Below are 25053 nucleotides of genomic sequence, written 5' to 3'. Positions count from 1 at the left end.
TTGCTTATTTATTTACTTGAAAGGCAGAGAGAGACAGGTAGAAAAAAAGAGATCATCCATCTGCTGGTTCACTCCCAAAATGCCTGCAAAAGCTGGGGATGGGCCAAATTGAAGCCAGAAGCCAGGATTCCATCAAGTCTCCCACATGGGTGTCAGAGCTCCAAGGACTTGGGCTATCATCTGCTTCCTACAAGGGGGTGAGTTAGCAGGAAGCTGGAACTGGAAGTGGAGGCAGGACTTGATCCTAGATATCCCAATATGGGATGCAGGTGGTCCAAGTTGGGGTTTAACTTGCTGCATCACAATGACTATTCCTAAACAATTTTTCAGTCATCGTAACTCTTATATTCCATTCTGGCTTTGGTTTCCTCTCCATTTTTAGCACTCTGAAGTATCTTTGTAAAAAAATGACATAATAAACTGCACACATTTGTATCTAGAATGTGCAATTTTGATAATTTTTAACATAAGCAATACATACACAAAACCACCAGCATGATGAAGAAAATAAACATATCCATCACATCCAGAAATTTCTCCATATCTCTTATTTTTCCCTCTTGCTTCTACTGTGCACCCACCTTTCCCAGGTAACTGATCTGCAGTCTATCATTATAGTTTCCATTTTGCAGAGTTTTATATTCCACAATTTCTTTTTTTTAATTTTTATTTTTTTTTAATTTTTGACAGGCAGAGTGGACAGCAGAGGGAGACAGAGAGAAAGGTCTTCCTTTTGCCGTTGGTTCACCCTTCAATGGCCGCCGCACCGCGCTGATCCGATGGCAGGAGCCAGGTGCTTCTCCTGGTCTCCCATCGGGTGCACGGCCCAAGAACTTGGCCATCCTCCACTGCACTCCCTGGCCACAGCAGAGAGCTGGCCTGGAAGAGGGGCAACCGGGACAGGATCGGTGCCCTGACCGGGACCAGAACCCGGTGTGCCGGGGCCGCAAGGCGGAGGATTAGCCTGTTAAGCCACGGCGCCGGCAATATTCCACAATTTCTTATAGATTCACCTACTGATAGAAATTTGCACTGTTCCTGGTTTGGAGCCATTACAAATAAAACTTCTATAAGCATTCTTACATAGATATATGCTTTTTTTCTTTTTTTTGACAGGCAGAGTGGATAGTGAGAGAGAGAGACAGAGAGAAAGGTCTTCCTTTTTGCCGTTGGTTCACCCTCCAATGGCCGCTGCAGCCGGTGCATCTCGCCGATCCGAAGCCAGGAGCCAGGTGCTTCCCCTGGTCTCCCATGCGGGTGCAGGGCCCAAGCACCTGGGCCATCCTCCACTGCCTTCCCGGGCCACAGCAGAGAGCTGGCCTGGAAAAGGGGCAACTGGGACAGAATCCGGCGCCCCGACCGGGACTAGAACCCGGTGTGCCGGCACCTCAAGGTGGAGGATAAGCCTGTTAAGCCACGGCACCAGCCAATATATGCTTTCACTCCTTGGATAAATAATTAGAAGTAGAATGGTTGGATCATAATATGGTAGGTGTCTGGTTGACTTTTGAGAGGCAGCAAAACTGTTTTCTCAAGTGGTTTCATCATTTTATACTTTTCCTCCAGCAGGTCATTAGAATCTAGTTGTCCTATGTCCATGAGAACACTTGGTAGAGTCAGTCTTTTTAATATTTAGCCATTTTTATGAGTGGGTAGCAGTATTCCATGATGATTTTAATTTGGATTTCTCCATTTCCTATTGATGCTGAATGTCTTTTGTTTTTTAAAGAAACAGATTTATTTATTTGAAAGGAAGAGAGAGAGAGAGAGAGAGAGAGAAACACTCAGAAAAAGAGACACCTCCCAACCACTGGTTCTGTCCCTAAATGCCTGCAACAACTGGGGCTGGGCCAGGCCAAAGCCAGGAACAGGAAGCCATAAACTCAATCCAGTCTGCCATGTGGTTAGCAAGAACTCAACTACTTGAGTCTTTACTGTTGCCTTCCAGGAAACATGTTAGTAGGAAGCTGAAATCAGGCACCAGAGACAGAACTCAAATCCAAGCACTCCAATATAGGATGCAGGCATCCCAAGCAGCACCATGTTATTATATATTACTATATATGGATTTTTTCAATAAAAAGCTATATTCTTCTACAATTAGTATAAGTACCAGTAAAGAAAGTTTCGTGAAGACTTGAAATAAAATGAAATATTATTTGTAATTAGAAGAAAAAATCCTAAATATTTTCAATATAATATAAAAAAACTGAGATAGTTTTCATTGACTAATTAGATAGAACAGTATGTGTTTATATTATTATCACCAAAACCATGTTCTGCATTTGTTATTAAACACATATCCACAATAAGAGATGAGCCTACACCCAACAAAAATAATAAAATTTAAAAAACTGACAACGATAAATTTTTAAGTGGATATGGAGTAACTTAGATATTTTATACTTTTCTTGTAGGAATATAAAATAATACAACCACCAGAGTATATAAATGTTCAAGCAACTTTATCCATAATAGACTAAAATAAGAAAAACTAATTGTCTACCAATTATGTATCAAATAAATACATAAACTATGCAAAAAAAAGCCACAAAATCAAAATTTACATGTAATACACATTAAGTCTCAAAATGGTGAAAGAAGCCAAGCTCAAAAGAGAACATACAGAATGATCAATATGAAATTCTATAACAGCAAAAACTAATCTACAGTAACAAAAGTCAATGAATAGTTGCCTGAAGTGTGGACTGATTGCAAAACAGTATGCAGTTTTGTGGAGGATGGTAATGAAAATATTACTTGGTTGTTGACAGCAGCTACATTGCTACATTGTGATAATTATAATAAAAGGTATCAAAGTGTACCCTTTGCCATATGCAAATTTTCTCATTAAGTTTCATTAACATTTTTTTAAAGACTTCTAATTCCAGTTCCAGTGTTCTTTCTACTCAACTACTGTAAGACCCACAGCAATGCAGTAGTATCTGAAAGGAAAAGCCCCTAGGACTAGACTCCCTAGCAGCTCAAGGAACTCCCAAGTGACTACATAGCATGGCTTTACTCTACCTGTCACTGTACAGCTTTAGAATGTGAAAGCAGATGTCCCGAAGTGGTCTCCGTGAGTCTTGTTCCTCCTCTACCACACAGCCAGAGCCCTCCAGGTACGAAGGAAGTGGGGAGCAGGCATATCTGTCACCCTCAGAGGTATTCTGAAGGAAAGAATTTGACAGAACAATGTATCAGTTGTTAATCTATTTCACTAGATGCTACCATATCTCAATTACACACATACCCGTATTAAGAATGATGTGACAGGGATCAGCATTGCGGCAAAGTGGGTTAAGCCACTGCTTGGGATGCTGGCATCCCACTTGGTAACACCGGTTTGAGTCCTGGCTCCTCTGCTTTCAATCCAGCTCCCTGCTAATGCACCTGGGAAAGGAGCAGAAGATGGCCCAGGTACCTGGGCTCCTAATATCTATGTGGGAAACCCAGATGGATTCCCTGTTCCTAGCTTCAGCCTGGCCTCCTCCCAGGTGATGCCAGCATTTGGAGATTGAATCAGTGGATTAAAGATCTCCTTCTTGGGGCCAGCACTGTGGTGCAGTGGGTGGAGCTGCTGCCTATGATGTGGGCATCCCATATGGGCACCTGTTGGGTCCTAGCTACTTGGATTCCTGCACCCTCATGTGAGACTCAGAAGAAGCTCCTGGCTCCTGGCTTCAGACCTGCCCAGCTCTGGCAGTTGTAATCATTTGGGGAGTAAACCAGCGGATAGAAGATCTCTCTCTGTCTTGCCCTCTAACAATAAAAGAAAAAAAAAACCTCTTTCTCTTTCACAGATCTCTGCCCCTCTGCCTTTTTTTTTTTTTTTTAAATCTTTGTCCTCATGAGCTTAAGTTTCCTTTTAAAAAAAAAAAAGATTTATTTTATTTTATTTGAGAGGTAGAGTTACAGACAGTGAGAGGGAGAGACAGAGAGAAAAGTCTTCCTTCCATTAGTTCACTCTCCAAATGGCCACAACGCGTGGAACTGTGCCGATCCGAAGCCAGGAGCCAGGGGCTTCTTCCTGGTCTCCCACACGGGTGCAGGGATCCAAGGACTTGGGCCATCTTCTACTGCTCTTACAGGCCATAGCAGAGAGCTGCATTGGAAGAGAAGAGGAGCAGCCGGGACTAGAACTGGTGCCCCATATGGGGTGTTGGTGCCGCAGGTGGAGGGAGGATTAACCTACTGCGCCACAGCGCCAGCCACCCCTGCCTTTCAAATAAATATATAAATCTTTGAAAAAAAAGATATAATACCTCAAATAAATCATTAACGATTTAAAACAAAAAACAAAAAACAAAAAACATTTATTTGAAAGGCAAAGAGTGTGTATATGGTCTGGGCAAGCCCAAAGCCAGGAGCCAGGAACTCCATCTGGGTCTCCCATATGATCGCAGGGGCCATCATCTGCTGCTTTCCCAGGTACATAAGCAGGAAGCTGGATTTTAAGAACAGCTGGCCGGCTGCGGCTCACTAGGCTAATCCTCCGCCTTGCGGCGCTGGCACACCGGGTTCTAGTCCCGGTCGGGGCACCGATCCTGTCCCGGTTGCCCCTCTTCCAGGCCAGCTTTCTGCTGTGGCCAGGGAGTGCAGTGGAGGATGGCCCAAATGCTTGGGTCCTGCACCCCATGGGAGACCAGGAGAAGCACCTGGCTCCTGCCATCGGATCAGCGCGGTGCGCCGGCCGCAGCGGCCACTGGAGGGTGAACCAACGGCAAAGGAAGATCTTTCTCTCTGTCTCTCTCTCTCACTGTCCACTCTGTCTGTCAAAAAAAAAAAAAAAAAAAAAAACAGCCAGTACCTGAACCAGCACTTCAATATGTGATGTCAGTGTTACAAGGGTAGATTAACTCACTGTGCCACAATGCCATCTCTTACCAAGGACTTTTTTAAAATTTATTTATCTGAAAGGCAGAGAGAAGGGTAGAGGGAACACAGATAGAGAGAGAAGAGAGTTACCATCTGTTGGTTCACTCTTCAAATAACCACAACAGCTAGGGTTGGGTCCTGGTGAAGCAGGGAACTCAATCTAGGTCCCCTGTCTCAGTGGCAGGAACCCAATTACTTGAGACATCATCTGTTGCCTCTCAAGAGGGTATATTAATAAGCTGGAATCCAGAGGGGACTCAAACCCAGCCAGGAACGTCAATATGGAATAAGGGGTATTATAAGTGATGTCTTCACATCTATGACAAATGCCCAACCCTCTACCAAGGACTTTAAACTATTTTTGGTCAAAAACTTCCATCTGTCTTCAGTGGACTATAGTAATGACGTTTTCAGTAATTCTCACTAAATCCTCATACTTTCTTTGCAACAATTTTTTTTAAAAAGATTTATTTATTAAAGACAGAATTACAGAGAAAGAGAGAGAGAAGGTGGGGAGAGAGACAGAATTTTTCATTTGCTGGATCACTCTCCAGAAGACCACAATGACCAGGTCTGGGCCAGGCCAAAGCCAAGAGCAAGGAGCTTTCTTCCAGGTCATCCATGTGGCAAAGGCCCAAGGACTTGGGCCATCCGCCATTGCTTTCCCAGGCACATTAAAAGGGAGTTGGATTGGAAGTGTAGCAGCTGGGATTCAAACTGGCGTTTATGTGGATTGCTGGCACTGCAGATGGCAGCTTAACCTGCTGTGCCACAACGCTGGCCCTGCAACAATCTTTTTTTTAAAGTAAGTAATTATTTTATTTGAAAAGCAGAGAAAAAGAGCACGAGAGTGACCAAGTTCCTCTATTTACTGGTTCACTCCTGAAATGCCCACAATAGCCCAACAGCCAAAGCCAGATGCAGGAAGCTGGAGAAGAAATCTAGGTCTACTCAACTACTTGAGCCATTACTACTGCCACCAAAGATGTGCCATTAATAGGAAACTAGAATCAGTACGGGAGCCAGAACTCAAACTCAGGCACTCTCATATGGTATGCAGGTGGTCCAAGCAGCAATTTAACGACTAGGCCTAAACCCCTTCCCCTCCCTACTTTTCTATAATTTTTTATTGTATTATCAACTTTCATTACATTCAGTTTCCTTCTCCTACCCCGAAAGTTTGTTTATTTAATTTGAGAGTCACAGTTACTGACAGAGAAAGGTCTTTCATCTGCTGGTTCACTTCCCAAATGGCCTCAAATGGCTGGAGCTGGGCTGATCTACAGCCAGGAACTTCTTCTGGGTCTCCCATATGGGTGCAGGGGCCCAAACACTTGGGTCATCTACCTCTGCTTTCTCGGGTCAAAAGCAGAGAGCTGAATCAGAAGAGGAGCAGCTGGGACATGAACCAGCACCCATATGAGATGCCAGTGCTGCAGACAGAAGCTTAGCCTATTACGCCACAGTGTCAGCCCCATCAGTTTCTTTAGTGTTGTCTTGCTCTTGGAAAATAACAAAGACATAAAATGTGGACAGTCCTAACGAAGAAATATTGGCACTAAATATAATAGCGGGAAGAGGCCTTTGGCACAGTAGTTAAGATACAACTCAGGGTGCCCACGTTCATTATCATGGCCTGAGCTTGAGTACTGGCTTCATTTCCAATTCCAGTTGCCTGCGAATGTGCATTCAGGGAGGGGGAAAGTCAAGCACTTAGGTCCCCTGCCATCTCCATAAAAGACCTGGGTTGACTTCCATTGTGGACATTTTGGGAGTAAACTGCAGATTAGTGATCACTGTCTGCCTCTCAAACCAACAACATCAACAACAAACCCTTTAGCCTCTTCACCAACAAGGAATATGAAATAAGATATTTAGAGGCCATTTTCAGACATGCTGATTTGAGATCAGTTTGTAAACCCAGGAATTCCCAAAATAATAACACGGCATTAGGAAGGAACAAAAACCCTCTGGTTTAGAGGCAGGAGAACAGCAGTGAAAGTTACCCATGGAAACTCATCATTTTACATAAAATGAAAGAAGACCCTGGAGAAGTTTGACAGTAGGTAGCATCATCCAGAAGCAAGACTAAAGGATAAAGTTTCCCATCAGATTTCCAGGGTCCACTTCAATTTTATAGTACCTTCAAAAAATGCAGTTAGTAAAAAGTGCTACTATCTGTAATTTTGTTTGTTTGTTTGTAGAACTTCCCTGGCAAACACAGGACACCCACTATAATTCTCGTGTGGCTCTACTGGACATAATACCTGAAATGCTTCTTCATACATGCTGAGTGCCCTGGAAATGGAAGCTGTTGGTGGAAGCAAATACCACAGATGAACAGCCAGGGAGCGTTTCCAATCTAGCTGGGAACACACGTTGATTTGCTTCTGTTCTGAGAGCTGCCATACCTGCGTGACACAAAATCATAAATACCACAGCTATATTATACCTATGTCTGCAAGTTATTTACTTATTAAACTAATATTGTAAGTGATTTAGATGACAGCATTAATTATTCAGATATAAAATACACAGTCTCTGGTATTGAGAGAGTGGATTTGGAGAAACAAAAAAATTCCATGCTTTGAGAAGTGATGAGTGTTCTTAAAAGTAGAGAAGTCTTCCCACTGTACATAGGTGTTAACTTCTTTTTTTTAATAAATCTTTTTTTTTTTATTTGACAGAGTTACAGACAGTGAAGGTGTTAACTTCTAAAACTTATGATGAACATAAATTCTGAGTAGCTATTTTATTTCTGGAAGTTGGCTTTTAGAAGGTAATCAAAAGAAAGAGGCAGCAACAAATAATTGGCTTAAAATTATTATGATCCATCATCAATCAAATGGAATGGAAGTAGTTATTAAAAAGACCTCTGAACCAGCACATGGAAGATTGATATGTCTCTTTCTTTGTCTTTCAAATAAAAATAAATAAAATTCAATGTCCACACAGATTCAATTGGAAATATATGGGGGCTGCAATTGTGGTGTAATGGGTTAAGCCGCTGCCTGGAACGCAGCATCCCATATAGGTGCTAGTTCTGGTTGCTCTGCATCCAATCCAGCTCTCTGCTAACGTGCCTGAGAAAGCAACAGAAAATGGCCCAAGTCCTTGGGCCCCTGCACCCAGGAGACCTGGATGAAACTCCTGGTTACTGGCTTCAGCCTGAGTAAACCAGTAGACGGAAGATCTCCTTTTCTCTCTGTAATTCTGCCTTTCAAAAAAAAAAAAAAAGTTTGAAAAACATGTGCTGGTGTTGTGGCACAGATGGTAAAGCTACCACTTGTGATGCTAGAAGCCTTATGAGTGCCAGTTTGTGTCCCGAATGCTCCACTTTTGACCCAGCTGCCTGCTAATGGCCTGGGAAAAGCAGCAGAGGATGGCCCAAGTGTTCGGGCCCTTGTCACCCACGTTTGGCCTGGCCCAACCCTGGCTGTTGTAGTCATTTGGAGAGTGAACAAGAGAGTGGAAGATCTCTCTTTCTCTGTCTCTCTCTCTCTCTCTGTAACTTGACTTTCAAATAAACAAACAAAAACTTAAAAAAAAAAAAAGAAAAAAGCTGCAGAATTGATTTTACATGTATTGTATGATAGTATGTCAAAAAGTAAATGGAAAATAAAGTTATAAGATATGTTTATTCTAGATTTAAGCAAATATTGAGGGACCGGTGTTGGGCACAGTGGGTTAAGCCACTGCCTCAGTGACAGCATCCCACATGAGTACTAGTTTGAGCTCTGGCTGCTCCACTTCTGATCCAGCTTCCTGCTAATGTGCCAGGGAAAGCAATGGAGGTTGACTCAATTATTTGGCAACTGCCACTCACAGGAGAGACTTGGATGGAATTCCAGACTCCTAGCTGTGGCCTGGCTACTTGGGGAGTGAACCAATAGACAGAACATCTAACTTTCTAACTCTGCATTTCAAACAAATACATACATCCTTAAAAACTATTTGAAATCTATGCATAACTTATTCATAATATCTTCCATGAAATTGTAATTTTAAATTTAGTTACTAAAAAGGCAGAGTGGCAGAGAGAGAGGGAGACTTTATCCACTGGTTCATTTCCCCAGCGCTTACAACAGTTGGGGTTGAGTCAGGCAACATCCAGGAACCAAAAAGTCCATCATGTATGGCAGGGATCCAAGTACTTGAGCCATCATATACTGCTTCCCAGGGTGTGCAGTAGCAGGAAGCTGGGTGGGAAGCAGAGGTGGGACTCAATTCTAGGCCCTTGAAAGAGGTGCAGGTGTCTTAAGAGGTGACTAAATTCATTGTGCCACATGCCTGCTTCTCTATAGATTCTTTAAACACTTCTTAGATGCATATATTTCAAACTTTTTGCAACAGAATAAACATTCTTTGATTCTATTTTTCGTGAAAGTTTGGATGTCTCCTCATAAATATGAATGCATATATGTTAATACAGAGAAATTACGTAAATTGTCTATCACTATAATATGGAATATGGTGAATTTGAAAGTCTTAATTTCTATAGAACCAGAGTTTTCTAAAAAGTGGATGACTACCCTTATAATTTGAAAATACCTGCACTGAAAAATAGATTTCCTAGGTATATGCAATTTACAAAGATAGCTTTTTGCCTGAAACACCTTGATTTTGTGAGAAAACTGGTATACGATTGTGGTAAAAGAGGACGATACCGGTTTTCCAGCTAACAGGGCAAATATGCGCAGTCTCTCATCCTGGATGAAGCAGTCAGCCTGGAGTTGATGCCAATCCACCAGCTGCATAGTGAGCAGCTCCCGGACGGACTGGCTCCCCACCAACTGAGATAACAGAAGGGCAAGGCGATGATCACCTAAGGAGAACAGAAATTCTCTGCTGAGTATTAAAATTTACAATTTTGGTGAACAGCTTGGGGAATTACCTTGTGAATTCCTTAAGAAGGAAGAAAACACCCATGACTGCTTTCTGCAATAGGGAAAAAAATACTAATCAAAAACTTACCAATTTCTTTTTGGGTAGAAAATCTGATAAGTAATTTAACTCAAATTACAGATAGACTGTATAGACAGATGAATTATTTCTGTGACAAAATAGTTCCTCTATAAAATAAGGAAAATATGGCAAACTAGAATGTACTACACAATGACATGGAAAAACAGGAAATTTAAATCTGAAGGAAAAAACACATTTCTGGATCTAGTATAAAGAGTAGGTGAGTTTTTTATTCCTACAGGTTCAATAATTTTATTTTGTTTTCCATTTTCATTTGAAAGGCAGACAGAAGATCTTCCACCCACTGGTTTACCCACCTAATGCCTACAACAGCCTGGTCTGGGTAAGGCCAAAGCCAGGTGCCCAGAACTCAAAACACATCTCTTATGTGGATGACAGGGACCCAAGTACTTGAGTCATCATCTTGCTACCTTCCAGGGTGAGCATCAGTAAGAAGCTGGATTAGAGGCAGAGGAGATGAGACTTGAACCAGGCATTCTGATATGGGATTTGTTCTAAATGCCATTGTCACTGCTGTATAAAATGCCCACAACACTCTGCTATAAATTTTTTTAAGTAAAAAGGGCTGGGGCAATGAAAATATTCTATTAATGTAAGGGAACAGAAATTCTAGCTTATGAACATTCCTAGTTAAAATATGATAGTGATAAAAAATTCCTTATTTTAGTCTCTATTGCAAACCTCCTAAAAGTCAGTAGTACTTTTTCTTTTGTTTCTATAGGGTCAGTGCTTACATAAAACTAAAGGACTATTGTGACAGAAGCTAAATCTTTCATCTCAAAGCTAAAGTTCTCTTTTCAAAGGTTTTCTTTCACAAAATAGAGTGGCCTGGAGGCAAGAAAGCATACCTCAGAAACACATCTGGAAATGTGTTATTAGGTCAAGTTTTCTCCCTAACTGCATACAGGTAACCAAAGCATGAGTGCAATCTGATTCAAGCAGTAAGTACAAATGACCATGAGCTGATAACACTGTATGTGACGACCAATAAAGAAACAAGGAAAAGTTATTTCACTGTGTCTATAGAACACAAACCAGTGTTTATTACCCAACAATACAAATATCCTGGTCATTGGAGACAGTCAAGTTCAGATCACACAATCAGCACTGTCAATCCTAGACTGCCCCCCATTCCTGATTTTCCCACTGAAAAGAAGCAAAGTGAAGCAAAGGGAAGAATTTTAAAGAACTTCCTCAAATTTTTTGTGCATGACATGAAGAGAAGTGGACATTGTAGTGCAGTAGATTAAGCCACAGCTTGGGATGCCCACATCCCATACTGGAGTGCCGGTTTTAATCCTGGCTTCTGTGCTACTTTTCTAATCCAGCTTCCTGCTACAAGGCATCAGATGACGGCCCAAGTCCTTGGGTTCTGGCCATCAATTTGGGAGCTCCAAGTGAAGTTCCAGGAGCTTGGCTTCAATCTAGTGTAGTCCCCACTGTTGCAAGCCTTTGAGCAGAGAACTAGTGGATGCAAGTTCTCTTTCTCTGTAATTCTGCCTTTCAAATAAATAAATAAATCTTAAAAACAAAACAAAACAAAACAAAAAAACCTTAAATAAAATAAGTCGTAGGGCCAGCAGTGGGGCCTATGTTGAGCCTCTGCCTGGTTGCTGTTGCGGCCACTTGGGGAGTGAACCAGATGATGGAAGACATTTCTGTCTGTGACTCTGTCTCTCAAATATCTTAAAAATTCTAAATTCACATTTTTTTTGGAATTGAAATTCAACTATTTGGGACACAGCTGTGGAGTAATGGGTAATGCAGCTGCCTAGACTGTCAGCATCCCATATGGGTGCTGGTTCAATTCCTGGCTGATCCACTTCAGATCCAGCTCCCCGCTAATGAGCCTAGGAAGGCAGTGGAAGATGGCCCAAGTTCTTGGGCACCTGCACCCATGTGTGAACCCCAGAAGCTCCAGACTCCTGGCTTCAGATTGCCTCAGCTCCAGCTGTTGCAGCCATTTGAACCAGTGGATAGAAGACCTCTCTCTCTCTCTCTCTCTCTCAATCTCTGCCTCTCTCTAACTCTGCCTTTCAAACAAATAATCTAGGAAGTTAGATTAAAAGTAGAGCAGCCAGGAGTTGAACCGGCATCTTTGTGGGATGCGGGTACTACAGGCAGTGGCCTTAACCACCAAGCCACAGCACTACCCCAATTATATGTATTTCTAAAAACTTATTTATTCAAAGGGAGGGAGAGAGAGAGAGACAAAGAGTGGAAGAAAGAGAAAGAGAGACACTCTTCCAACCTCCAGTTTACTCCCTAAATAGCCACAGCAACCAGGTTTGGGTCAGGCCAAAACCTGGAGCCAGAAATCTGTCCGGGTCTCCCATAAGAGTGAGAGTGGCCTCTAGTACTTCAGCGTTTTCTGCTGCCTTCACAGGCTCATTAGCAGAGAGCTGGAACAGAAGTATGGTAGCCAGGATTTGAACTAGCACTCCAGCATGGCATCCCAAGTGGTAGTTTCACCTGCTGCACCACAATGGTGGCCCTATTTACATCTTTATACACCAAGAAAGTTTTACAGTCGTCAGCACACAAGTTTCGTGTCTCTGTTGTGGTTCCCTAAATATTTCTTGGATAGTTTGTTGCAAATATATAGAAACACAAATGAATTTTATATATTGATCTGGAATCTCCAGACTGTGCTGAACTATTCTATTTTAGATCCATTACCATTTTTTGTATTCCTTAGGAATACCAAAATATAGAATCAAGCTATCATGAAAAAAAGACAGTTCTCCTTCCTTTTTAGTATGATTTCTGTTTCTTTTTTACCTGAGTTGGCTACAACATATATTCTAATTGCAAAGAAATGCTGTTCCCTATCTTGGAAGGAAACCACTAAGTGTGATGCTCTTTGTAGAGATATACAATTTACTTATTGACCTGTTTGATAAACACATGAGCTACTTACAAGCTTCTATAAACATTCATGCAGCTATAAGCATTCAGGCAGAAGTCTTTGTATGGACATATACTTTCTTATCTCTTAGGTAAATACCTAGGAGTGGAATGGTTAGATCATATGGTAGATATTTATTTATTTATTTTAAGTGAGCTTCCTATTTCTTTTTTTTTTAAAGATTTTATTTATTTATTTATTTGAGAGGTAGAGTTACAGAGAGTGCAAGAGAGAGACAGAAAGAATGGTCTTCCATCCACTGGTTCACTCTCTAAATGGCTGCAACAGCCGGAGCTGAGCTGATCCAAAGCCAGGAGCCAGGATCTTCCTCTGGGTCTCCAGTGTGGGTGCTGGGGCCCAAGCACTTGGGCCATCTTCTACTGCTTTCTGAGGCCATAGCAAAGAGCTGGATTGAAAGAGGATTAGCTGGGACTAGAACCGGCGTCCATATGGGATGCCAGAGCTGCAGGTGGATGATTAACCTACTGTGCCACAGTGCTGGCCCCTGTTTTGTTTTTGTTTTTGCTTTTTTAAATTTATTTTATTTGAAAGGCTGAGTTACATAGAGAAAGAAAGATAGGGATCTTCTATTCACTGGTTCATTCCCCATATGACTGGGGCTGAGCCAGGAGTTTCATCTGGATCTCCTACAGCGGTAACAAGGGCTCAAGCATTTGGGCCATCTGCTGTTTTCCCAGGCACATTAGCAAGGAGTTAGACTGAAGTTGAGCAGCTGGAATTTGAATGGGCGACCATATGGAATGCCAGTTTCACATATGGCTATCCCACGACGCTGGCCCCCATAGTTTTGCTTTGATATCAGATATCATACATTGTAATGTATTCCCCTATCTATTTTCTGTGAGGGTTTACAGAGGATTCTTATTATTTCTTCTGGGCCAGGGCTTTTCTAAGAGAAAATCTCCTCAAAGAATAACTTATGGTTTTATTGACCTATTTTCCATTGTGTTTTCACAATCATTTGCTCTAATCATCATTATTTCCTCCTTTGCTACCTCATTTTATTTTTCATTTCTTCAAATGGATCCTTAAGTATTGTTTTTTAAAGATTTATTTATTTGAAAGGCAAAGTTACACAGAGAGATGGAGAGGCAGAGAGACAGAGAAAGGATTTCCATCCACTGGTTCACTCCCCAGTGGGCCGCAGCAGCTGGAGCAGCACCAATCCAGAGCCACAAGCTTCTTCCAGGTCTCCCAAGTGGGGGCAGGGTCCCAAGGACTTAGGACATCTTCTACTGCTTTCCCAGGCCATAGCAGAGAGCTGGATCGGAAGAGGAGCAGCTGGAACTCAAACCAGTGCCTATATGGGATGCTGGCACTGTAGGCAGCGGGCTTTGCCTGCTATGCCACAGTGCCAGCCCCATGATCCTTAAGTTTTGACTTAAGGTTTTTCTTCTTGCTGGATAAGTGTCATGTTAAGTTTAGTGTTCATGTTTTCTATAAAAATTAATTTTGTCTAGCTGTTCTATTCATTATTGAAAGTAGGCACTGATCAATAAAATTAATTAAAAAAAAATAAAGTGGGTATTGAAGTAGAAATTTTTAGTAACTGTGGCTGGCCACAACCTGCAATGCCAGTATTCCATATAAGCACTAGTTGGAGTCCCAGCTGCTCCACTTCTAATCCCAGCTCCCTGTTAATGTGCCTGGGAAAGCAGCAAAAGATGGCCTGTGCTCTTGGGACCCTGCCAACCACTGGGCAGACTCAAACGGAGTTCCTCACCACTGGTTTCAGGCCTGGTCCAACCCTGACCTTTGCAGCCATTTGAAGTGTAAACTGGCATAAGAAAGATCTCTTTCTCTGTCTCCCTATTTCTGTCTTTTAAGTAAATTAATAAATCTTTAAAAAAAAGATTTATTTATTCATTTGAGAGGCATAGTTACAAACAGAGAGAGGGAGAGACAAAGAGAGAGGTCTTCCATACTCTGGTTCACTCTCCAAATGGCTACAACGGCCAGATCTGGGCCAATGTGAAGCCAGTAGCCAGGAGCTTCTTCTGGACCTCCCATGTGGGTGCAGGGGCCCAAGCACTTCGGTCATTTTCTACTGCTTTCCCAGGCCATCAGGAGGAGGCTGGATCAGAAGTGGAGCAGCTGGCACTTGAACCAGTTCCCACATGGAATGCTGGTGCTGCAGGCAGATGTTAAACCTATGACACCACAGAGCTTCCCCTATGCCCTTTCTTTATAGAAGAAATTTTTAATAACCTTAAAGGCTGTGTCTTGTAAAGGTTTAAGTGCAGGGTAAGTAGAAAAGGAAAAAGTAGCTTATAAATGAGTAGATCCAAGATTTTTTTTTTTTTTTAAGATTTTCTTATTTATTTGGAAGGCAGAGTTACAGAGAGGCAGATGCAGAGAAGAGAGAGGGAGAAAGACAGAAAGACAGATAGACAGACAGACAGGTCTTCCATCCACTGGTTCACTCCCCAAATGGCCACAACAGCTGCAGCTGGGCCAATCCGAAGCCAAGAGCCTGGAACTTCTTCTGGGTCTCCTACACAGGTGCAATGGCCCAAGGATTTGAGCCATCTTCCACTGCTTTCCCAGGCCACAGTAGAGAGTTGGATGGGAAGTGAAACAGCCAGGACTAGAACTGGTGCCCATATGGGATGCCGGCAGTAGTTGGCAGCTTTACCTGCTACACCACAGCACCGGCCCCTCAAGATTCTTTTTTAAGGGTGGACATTTAGCCTAGTGGTTAAGGTAACATTAAGATGTTCCATATTGGAGTACATAGGTTCATTACCCATTTTCACTTCCTGCTAATGCAGATCCTGGAGAAGAGATGATGGCTCAAGTAACTGGTTTTTATCACTAACAAGGGGTACCTGGGTTGAGCTCCTGGCTTCAGCTAGTCCCAAAATGAAGGCAGGCATGTGGGGAGTAAGCCACCAGAAGATAGTTCTCTTAATTGGAAACAAAAAACAAATGATTTCTGTCTAGATAATTGTTAAGTATTTGCTGAATATCTCATCAGTGGAAAGGGAACTAAGAAAATCAGACATACTCATGGGACATACAAACGGATGGTAAACCCTTAAAAATAATAAAACAAGGGGCCAGCATTGTGGTGTAGCAAGTTGAGATGTTGTCTGCAAAGCTGGTATCCCTTATGAGTGCTGCTCCACTTCAGGGAGACCAGCTCCATGCTAGTGTGTCTGTGAAAACAGCAAAGGGATGGCCTGAGAACTTGGGCCCAAGGGACTCACATGGGAGACCCAGATGGAGTTTCTGGCTCTTGGCTTTGGCCTGGCCCAGCCCTGGCTGCTGCAGTCATTTGGGGAGTGAATCAGCAGATGGAGGAGATCTACCACTCTCTTCTCTCTCTCTCGAAGATTTATTTATTTGAAAGGCAGAGTTAGAGAGAGGCAGAGACAGAGAGAAGTCTTCTATCTGTTGGGTCACTCCCCAGCTCCTAGGATGGCTGCAATGGCTGGAGCTGCACCAATCTGAAGCCAGGAGCCAGGAGCTTCTTTCAGGTCTCCAACATGGGTGCAGGGGCCCAAGCACCTGGGCCATCCTCTACTATTTTCCAGGCCATAGCAGAGAGCTGAATCGGAAGTGGAGCAGCCAGGATCGAACCGGCATCCATATGGGATGCCAGCACTGTAGGTAGTAACATTATCCACTATGCCACAGTGCGAGCCCCTTTTGCCATCTCTTTAACTCTTTCAAGTGAATAAATCTTTAAAAAAAAAAAGTTCTTAAAAAGTGAATACCTTTATCTAAAAATTAAACTTCCATATATTTACTTGAATGAATTAAGTGCATTAAAGACATGCTTAAGGGGCCAGTGATGTGACACAGCAGGTTAAGCTACTGCCTGTGACACTGGCATCCTATATGAGTGCTGGTTTAAAACCTGCAGCTCTGCTTCCAATCCAGCTCCCTGCTAATTCACCTGCGAACCAACGGAAGAAGGCCCAAGTACTTGAGCCCTCGCCACCAATGAGGGAGAGCCAAATGAAGCTCTTGGCTTAACCCTGTCTCAATCCCCAGCTGTTGTAGCCATTTGAGGGAGTGAACCAGAGGATGGAAGATTTCTCTGTCACTCTGCCTTTTAAGTAAATATATATTTTTTTCTTTTTAAAAGACATGTTTAAGATATTCAGTTTTCTTTACAGGGGAAAGAAAAGAAAAAAAAAGTCCAAATGTCAAAGAAGAAATCTTCCAATACAATACATTTATTTATTTATTAAGGATTTTTTTTTTTTTTTTTAAATTTGAGAGGTAGAGTTAACAGACAGTAGATGGAAAGACAGAGACAAAGGTCTTCCATCCATTGGTTCACTTCCCAAATAGCCACAATAGCTGGAGCTGAGTCAATCCAAAACCAGGAGCCAGGAGCTTCCTTTGGGTCCAAAGTCTTGGGCCATCTTCTATTGCTTTCCCAGGCCATAGCAGAGAGCTGGATTAGAAGTGGAGCAGCCAGGACTTGAACGGGCACCCATATGGGATGCCAGAACTGCCAGTGGAGGATTAACTTACTGCGCCACAGTGCTGGCCCCCACAATACATTTATAATAAAGAATGCTCAAGAGGCATTTGATGGGGCCAGTATTGTGGCATAGCGGGTTAAGCCACCTCCTGCAATGCCTGCATCCCATATGAGTGCAGGTTCGAGTCTTGGCTGCTCCACTTCTGATCCAGTTCCCTGCTAATGCACCTGAGAAAGTAGCAGAAGATGGCCCCAAAAGCTAGCATCACTGCATCTAGGCTCCTGGCTTTGGAACCAGTAGATATAAGATCTCTGCCTTTCCCTCTCTGTAATTTGGTCTTTCAAATAAAAGACAGATACATCTTTAAAAAACAAAAAGCATTTGGTTACTGTATTTATATTACAGTATATTTGTAATGTGTTACAGGAAAGAACATAATACATACCAGGATTCCCTCTGAAAAATTAACATGCAAATGTTGCTCTGCATGCACACACAAAGGGAACAGTCTAAGTATAAAACACAGTGTAAAACACAGAATCAGTGGCTGGCATTGCAGCACAGCAGGTTAACTCAGTGCCTGAGATGTTGACATACCATATGGTCAATGGTTCAAGTCCCTGCTGCTCTGCTTCCAATCCAGCTCCCTGCTAATGAGCCTGCCACCCACATGGAGACCTGGATAGAATTCCTGGCTCCTGGCTTCGGCCATTTGGGAAGATGGGAGATCTTTTTGTCTTTCCCTCTCTCTCTGTAGCACTTTCAAATAAAAATTTTTTAATATACATATTGAAATGTTCATAGATAATAGGCATAAGATTTGTAGGATTATTATTTAATGCCTTTTGCTTTTCTGAATATTCTAGCTTTACTGCAAATATATATGTAACATAAAATTAAAGTAATTTTAAGTAAATAAATTTCATGTTTAAAATTCTGGAGATCTAGAATCCAGTAATCTTCTTAGAAGACTTTACTTAAACATTATTCTCCTAAATTACAAGACAGAAACAAATCTGCAGTTAAGGTTAAGAGGCAGTGAGTAGAAAACAGGCACTGGCACAAAGTATCAAATATCCTACCTGTCTGCTGGGCCAGAGAACAGGCCTCACCGATCCTATTGCCTGTGAGGTAGCTAAACACAGCTTCCACAGGGTTGTCTTTTTGGGTTAAGGAGACTTCTTCTTCAATTTGAGGTGCAGCTGTATGGGACAGCCAGCGGGAGAAAGCTCTTCGTCGCTCCAGAATTTGAATGTATTCATTGGGCTCATCCAGCTGGCTGTCGAGCTCCTTCAGATGACCCCAAAGGGCTTCACATAATGTCCACGTCAGGCTCCAGTGCTTTACAACTAAATTAGGAACAGGAAAGCAATGCTAAGCCATAAAGCCTTGTGATAACTCCAGAGAGTGAAACACCTACTCTAAATTGTGGTGTAAGAATGTAAAACGTAGTAAATATCACAAATCACCACCTAAGCAGATTATCCTGAATGTGTCTCCCCTTCACTTACCTTGAATTACAAGTTAAAGAAGTATACAGAACAACTGTTGCTTCTTCTGCTTCTGTGGTACTTACATGACATATATAACTATTCCTTTAAACAAGTTTAAACATGTTCCCTTAGTATATATTATGGCTATTTCCTAGCAGATGAAGGAGGAAAAGTCACTCAAATTTGGTCAAATTCCGTCTACAAAACAAAACTTTTAAGAAATGTAGGGGCCAGCACAGTGGCCTAGCAATAGTAAGTTAAGCCAGTATCTAGCATCCCATATGAGAGCAGGTTTGAGCCTATTTCACATCTGATCCAGCTCCCTATTAATGAGCCTAAGAAAGCAGTGGAAGATGATCCATGTACTTGGGGCCCTGCACCCACGTGGGAAACCCAGATGAAGCTCCTGGCTTCAGCCTGGCTCAGCCCTGGGCATTGTAGTTGTTTTGGGAATAAATGAGTGGATGGATGATTTCTCTCTGCCTCTGCCTTTCCCTCTCTGTAATTCTACCTTTCAAATAAATAAATGAATTCTTAAAAAAAAAAAAAAGTGCTTTAAAGGGTTTATTCCCTTCTATTTTCCCTAAATAAGCACAGTCTTATTTACTGAATCTAACTGGTACAATTCAAAGAGCTTAAAAGGGTACAGCAAGGGTTGGGGTTTTGCCTAGCAGTTAAGATGCTGGTTGGGACAAGTGCATTCCTACCTGAGTGCCTGGAGTTGAATACCAGCTCTGTTCCAATTCCAGCTTCCTGCTAATGCACACCCTGGGAGGCAGCAGGTCATGTGGGTAGGTCCCTGCTACCCAGATGTTGACTTAGACTGAGTTCTTATTTCCTGCCCTTGCCCTGACCTAACTTTGGCTGTTGGAGGGATCTGGAGGTAAAGCAGCTGAAGGGAGCTAACCCATGCACACGCTCTCTTTCTCTCTTCCCTCTACCTCTCAAAAAAATTTATTTTTATGTATCTGAAAGGCAGAGTGAGAGAGTGAGAGAGAGAGAGAGTGAGAGAGAGAGAAATTTTTTACCCATCGGTCCAATCCCGAAATGGCCACAATGGCTGGGGCAGTGCCAGGCCAAAGTCAAGAGCCCATATTCTTAAAGATCACCCACCTGAGTGCAGGGGTCCAAGCACTTGCAACATCTTCCTGCTTTCTCAGACACATTATGAGCTGGATGGAAAGTGAAGCAGTCGGGTATCGAACCAGCACCCACTGGAGATGCTGGTGTTGCAGGTGGCAGTTTAATCAGCCACACCACAATGCCAGGTGCAGAATAAACTAATTCTAACCTAATATATGGTAGTTCGTTTTATAGTTGACAAAACTGAGGAACAGAGATTTCAGTGACTTGCCTGAAGATACAGGCAATATGCAGCAGGACTTAAATATAGCTGATCGCCAGCAAACTCCATACTCTTAAACACTAAACTATACTGTCTCTCAAAACACAGAACAAAAAGAAAGCACTATTTTTTTTTTTTTTTGACAGGCAGAGTGGATAGTGAGAGAGAGAGACAGAGAGAAAGGTCTTCCTTTTTGCCGTTGGTTCACCCTCCAATGGCCGCTGCGGCCTGTGCATCTCGCTGATCCAAAGCCAGGAGCCGGGTGCCTCCCCCGGTCTCCCATGCGGGTGCAGGGCCCAAGCACTTGGGCCATCCTCCACTGCCTTCCCGGGCCACAGCAGAGAGCTGGCCTGAAAGAGGGGCAACCGGGATAGAATCTGGCGCCCCGACTGGGACAAGAACCCAGTGTGCCGGTGCCGCAAGGTGGAGGATAAGCCTGTTAAGCCACGGCGCCGGCCTGAAAGCACTATTTTTGACAAGCCACTATTAAGCATATGTTGGGAAGATAACTTACATATTTGAAAAGAAGACTAGACAATGAGGCAGAAAAAGACTGAATATGAACAAATCCCAAAATACACACCATATGGGACATTGAGAGTTTTCATTTTTCAGTAACAGTGATTTGCTAGGCATATATCATATATAAGTTTTCTACTGTTCGAAATACTAAGTTCCCAAATTAGAAAATTCCTTTATTAGAGTATTGGTTCAGAAAAACATGGTAACAATAGATACAGAGAGGTAAAAGGGGAGAAATCAGGAATGGAAATCATGACAAAGTTGTTGGGAAAACAAGTGGGTCCTGAGTTGGACGTTGAAAAGGAGGTAGGATTTAGAAAATAAAGAACTGAATCTATCCCTGTGTTCTCTCAAGTGGAGAAGGAATACAATGTCCTAGGTTAAAAAATGATAACTAAGTGGTGCAGCCGGGGCAGTGGTGCACTAGGTTAATCCTCCGCCTGCAGCGCTGGCATCCCATGTGGGCGCCGGGTTCTAGCCCTGGATGCTCCTCTTCCAGTCCAGCTCTCTACTGGGGCCTGGGAAGGCAGCAGAGGATGGCCCAAGTGTTTCAGCGCCTGCACCCGCATGGGAGACCAGGAAAGAGGCTCCTGGCTTCGGATTGGCGTAGCTCCGGCCGTGGCGGCCATTTGGTGAGTGAACCAATGGAAGGAAGACCTTTCTTTGTCTCTCCCTCTGTCTGTAACTCTACCTCTCAAATAAATAAATACAAATCTTAAAAAATAATAATAACTAAGTGGTAACAATTTCTTCATGCTTGGGATTCTGTTTATCCCAACTCAACTACAGATAAGTACAATCTACTAGGTCAGTGTGAGGACATCTGTTCTCCCAGGAACATATGCTACTACCTCTAAAGTGGGGACATCAAAGATAATAAGCATGCTACATACTTACTTGGTACTTCCAATAAGTCTCCTGATGCTTCCTTAACCCAAACTGCATAGTCATGAATGATAGCAACTCCTGGATTGGGGACAATGAGAGGACACAGCTCATCCACATGGATTGTGCTATGTTTTAATTTGAGCTCCAGAGGTGTCTGGTATAATTGCACGTCTTCATCCAGCTTCTTTTGTCTCAAACTGAGTTTTTCCAAATGAACTTTGAATGGAGACTCAGTTAGACTATAAGTACAAGTAAAAGAACAAAACAGAAAATTAAGGGATAACAGAAGTCAGGATTTTTGTTCAACTAAACCCTTCTGTTTTATGGTTACAAACAGAATGCAAAACATTTTGCTGTGATTTTAGAGAAAATATATTTCTTGTTGTTAAGCTATACTAAATTTATCTGTATAAACAGAATTAATAATTTATCTGGCACAGGCATTCAGAACCCAAAGGCTTCTTATGCTAGATTATAACCAGCCTGAAAATCAGTACAGCTGGAAACAGAATTGGCTTCAGTTTATACCCACATCCCATATTAGAATGCCTGGGCTCAAGCCCTAGATCCACTTCCCATTTCTAATTCTTGTTAACGCTGGGAGGCAGTACATGATGGCTCCAGTAGTTGGGTCCCTACTGCCCACATGAGAGACTAGGATTAAGGTTCCAGCTCCTGGTTTCAGACTGGATCTCATCTACTGAGGGCAACTGGGGAGTTAACCAGCAGACCAGACAGGAGCTCTGTCTCTCTGCTTCTCAAATAAATAAAAGTTATTGTGGGATACTGCTTTCTCAAATTTTACTTAGATATCAAAAGCCTTGAGGCTGGGGAATGCCTTGTAGCGCAGCAGGTTAAGCTGCTGCTTTCAGTGCTAGCATCCCAAATGGGTGTCAGCTTGAGTCCCGTTTGCTCCACTTCCAATCAAGCTCCCGGTTAATGTGCCTGGGAAAGCAGTGGAAGATGGGCCCATGCACCTACATGGGAGACGAGGATGAAACTCCTCATTACTGGCTTAGGCCTGGCCCAACCCTGGCCATTGCCATCATTTGGGAAGTGAACCAGTGGAAAGAATGATCTTTTTCTGTCTCTCCCTTCTCTAACTCTTTCACACAAATAAATCTTTAAAAAAAAATCTCACGGGGCTAATCCAATAGATATCAAACAAATGACTACATTAAGATGAGAATATAATTAATCTATCCTTGATATAATTTTTAAGACTGCTATGAATAACCTCCAAAACACCATAAGATAGTGCTTAGAGTTAATCACAAAGTTTAGAATCTATATTCCTAATTTTGAGATTAAAAAAATAATGTTTTTTTACTTTTTGAGAGTCAACTTTAAAACTAAAGATAACAAGTGATCATCATTTAATCCATAGAACTAGCACCATTTTTTTTTTTTTTTTTTTTTTGGAAAGGCAGAGTGGACAGTGAGAGAGAGAGAGAGACAGAGAGAAAGGTCTTTCTTTTTCCTTTGGTTCACCCCACAATGGCCGCTGTAGCCGGTGCGCTGCAGCAGGCGCACTGTGCTGATCCGAAGCCAGGATCCAGGTGTTTCTCCTGGTCTCCCATGTGGGTGCAGGGCCCAAGCACTTGGGCCATCCTCCACTGCACTCCCGGGCCATAGCAGAGAGCTGGACAAGAAGAGGAGCAACCGGGACAGAATCCGGCGCCCTGACTGGGACTAGAACCTGGCGTGCCGGCGCCGCAGGCGGAGGATTAGCCTAGTGAGCCAGCACCATTTCTTGATAAAAATAAAATGTTTTATTTTCCTTAGACATCTTATTTTCCATTTTATCTATATTATCTGATAACTACCAGAAAACGTTACAAATAATCTGCAACATAAATAACATAAATAGTATATGAAAGATCTTCAAAAATTTCATGGAAATGGTGCTTTAATAATAATAATAATAAAAGATATGCAGTGCTGGTGCTGTGGTATAACGGGTAAAGCCGCAGCCTGCAGTGCTGGCATCCCATATGAGCACCAGTTCAGGTCCCAGCTGCTCCACTTCTGATCCAGCTCCCTTCTATGGCCTGGGAAAGCAGTAGAAGATAGCCCAAGTCCTTGGGCCCCTGCACTCGCATGGGAGACCCAGAAGAAGCTCCTGGCTTCGGATCAGCGCAGCTCCTGCCGTTGTGGCCAACTGGAGAGTGAACATGTGGATGGAAGACCTTTCTCTCTCTCTGCCTCACCTCTCTCTCTGTAACTCTGACCTTCAAATAAATAAATAAATAAATCTTTTTTAAAAAAAATTAGGTATGCATGGCCTTCAAAATATTTATACACAGAAACACCTTTTAATTACATTTTTCTATGAGTTCTTTCAAGCCCTCTTGTTTATGTAAATGCAAAGGGTGGGGATGGGGCCAGGGCTGTGGCATAGTGGGTTAAGCTGCTGACTACAACGCCAGCATCCCATAATGGCACTGGTTTGATGACCCCAGCCATGGCTGTTAGTCATTTGGGGAGTGAACCAGTAGATGGAAGCTCTCTCGCTCCCTGTCTCTCCCTCTTGCTCTGTAACTCTGCCTTTCAAATAAAATAAATAAATCTTTGTACATATATATAGTAGGGATTATACAGAAATACATAGTTATATGTTAGTATACACATATGTATATAATACTAAAATACTTATGCAGATTATACACCCATAAAAATGTGCTTAGTTATCCTTTATACTCATATACTCTGTATATGAAGAAACCAGTAATATCTAAGCACAAAATGGAAGAAAATGGCTACTGCAAAATAAAGGCTGAAAATCCAAGAAATGCTGCGACAACAGCTTTGAGTTTGTCACTTCTCCAAGTAAAGTTTAACTGTAACGTAAATATTATAAACTTTTCACAATCTGATGGTATAAACAGATCTTATTAATTTTTCAATGTGTAATCATAAGATTATCTTACTATCTAAAATTATGCTAAAAATATATCTACAAGATTCATGGAGCAGGGTTCTAACATTAAGTTTCCTTGTTGCCTTTCTCAAAATGATGAAGAGAGGCTAGTATCGTAGTGAGTTAAGCTACTACTTATGGGGCCAGTGCTGTGGCATAGTGGGTAAAGTCACCACCTGCAGTGCCAGCATCCTATATGAGTGCTGGTTCGAGTCCCAGCTGCTCCACTTCTGACCTAGCTGTTATGGCCTGAGAAGGCAGCAGAAGATGGCCCAAGTCCCTGGGCCCCTGCACCATGTGGGAGACCCAGAGGAGGCCCCAGGCTCCTGGCTTCGGATCTGCTCAGCTCCAATTATTGCAGCCATTTGGAGAGTGAACCAGTGGATGGAAGACTTTGGATGGAAAACTTCTCTTTCCACCTCTGCCTCTCTGTAACTCTTAAGTAAATAAATAAAATTAGAAAAAAAAAAAAAGTTTAAAGAAAAAGCTACTACTTGCAACACTAGCATCCCATTTCTGCATGCCACTGAGTACCAGCTGCTTAGATTCCCAGCCAGCTCCTTGTTAATGTGCCTGAGAGGGCAGCAGAAGTTTGTCCATGTACTTGGGATCCTGCCATCCATAATGGAGACCAAAATAGAATTCCAAGCTCC

At 42.5% G+C, this 25053-nt stretch overlaps 1 protein-coding gene across 8 annotated transcripts in view; it reads right to left on the bottom strand.

Moving 5' to 3' along the window:
* NUP98 (nucleoporin 98 and 96 precursor) overlaps positions 1 to 25053 on the bottom strand; it is a 139157-nt gene that overhangs the window by 11544 nt on the left and 102560 nt on the right. For all 8 annotated transcript variants that reach the window (XM_062196630.1, XM_062196631.1, XM_062196626.1 and 5 more), the window contains 5 exons: positions 21490 to 21719; positions 18315 to 18581; positions 9546 to 9703; positions 7146 to 7289; positions 3028 to 3170 (listed from right to left, as the gene is read on the bottom strand). In XM_062196630.1, coding sequence (XP_062052614.1) covers positions 3028 to 3170; positions 7146 to 7289; positions 9546 to 9703; positions 18315 to 18581; positions 21490 to 21719 — 942 coding nt within the window. The remainder of the gene's footprint in view (positions 1 to 3027; positions 3171 to 7145; positions 7290 to 9545; positions 9704 to 18314; positions 18582 to 21489; positions 21720 to 25053) is intronic.

This window comes from Lepus europaeus, chromosome 7 (assembly GCF_033115175.1).
Source record: "Lepus europaeus isolate LE1 chromosome 7, mLepTim1.pri, whole genome shotgun sequence".
NCBI lineage: Eukaryota > Metazoa > Chordata > Mammalia > Lagomorpha > Leporidae > Lepus > Lepus europaeus.
Note: the sequence above shows the minus strand (reverse complement) of the source record. Positions and strands in the feature narration are given on the sequence as shown.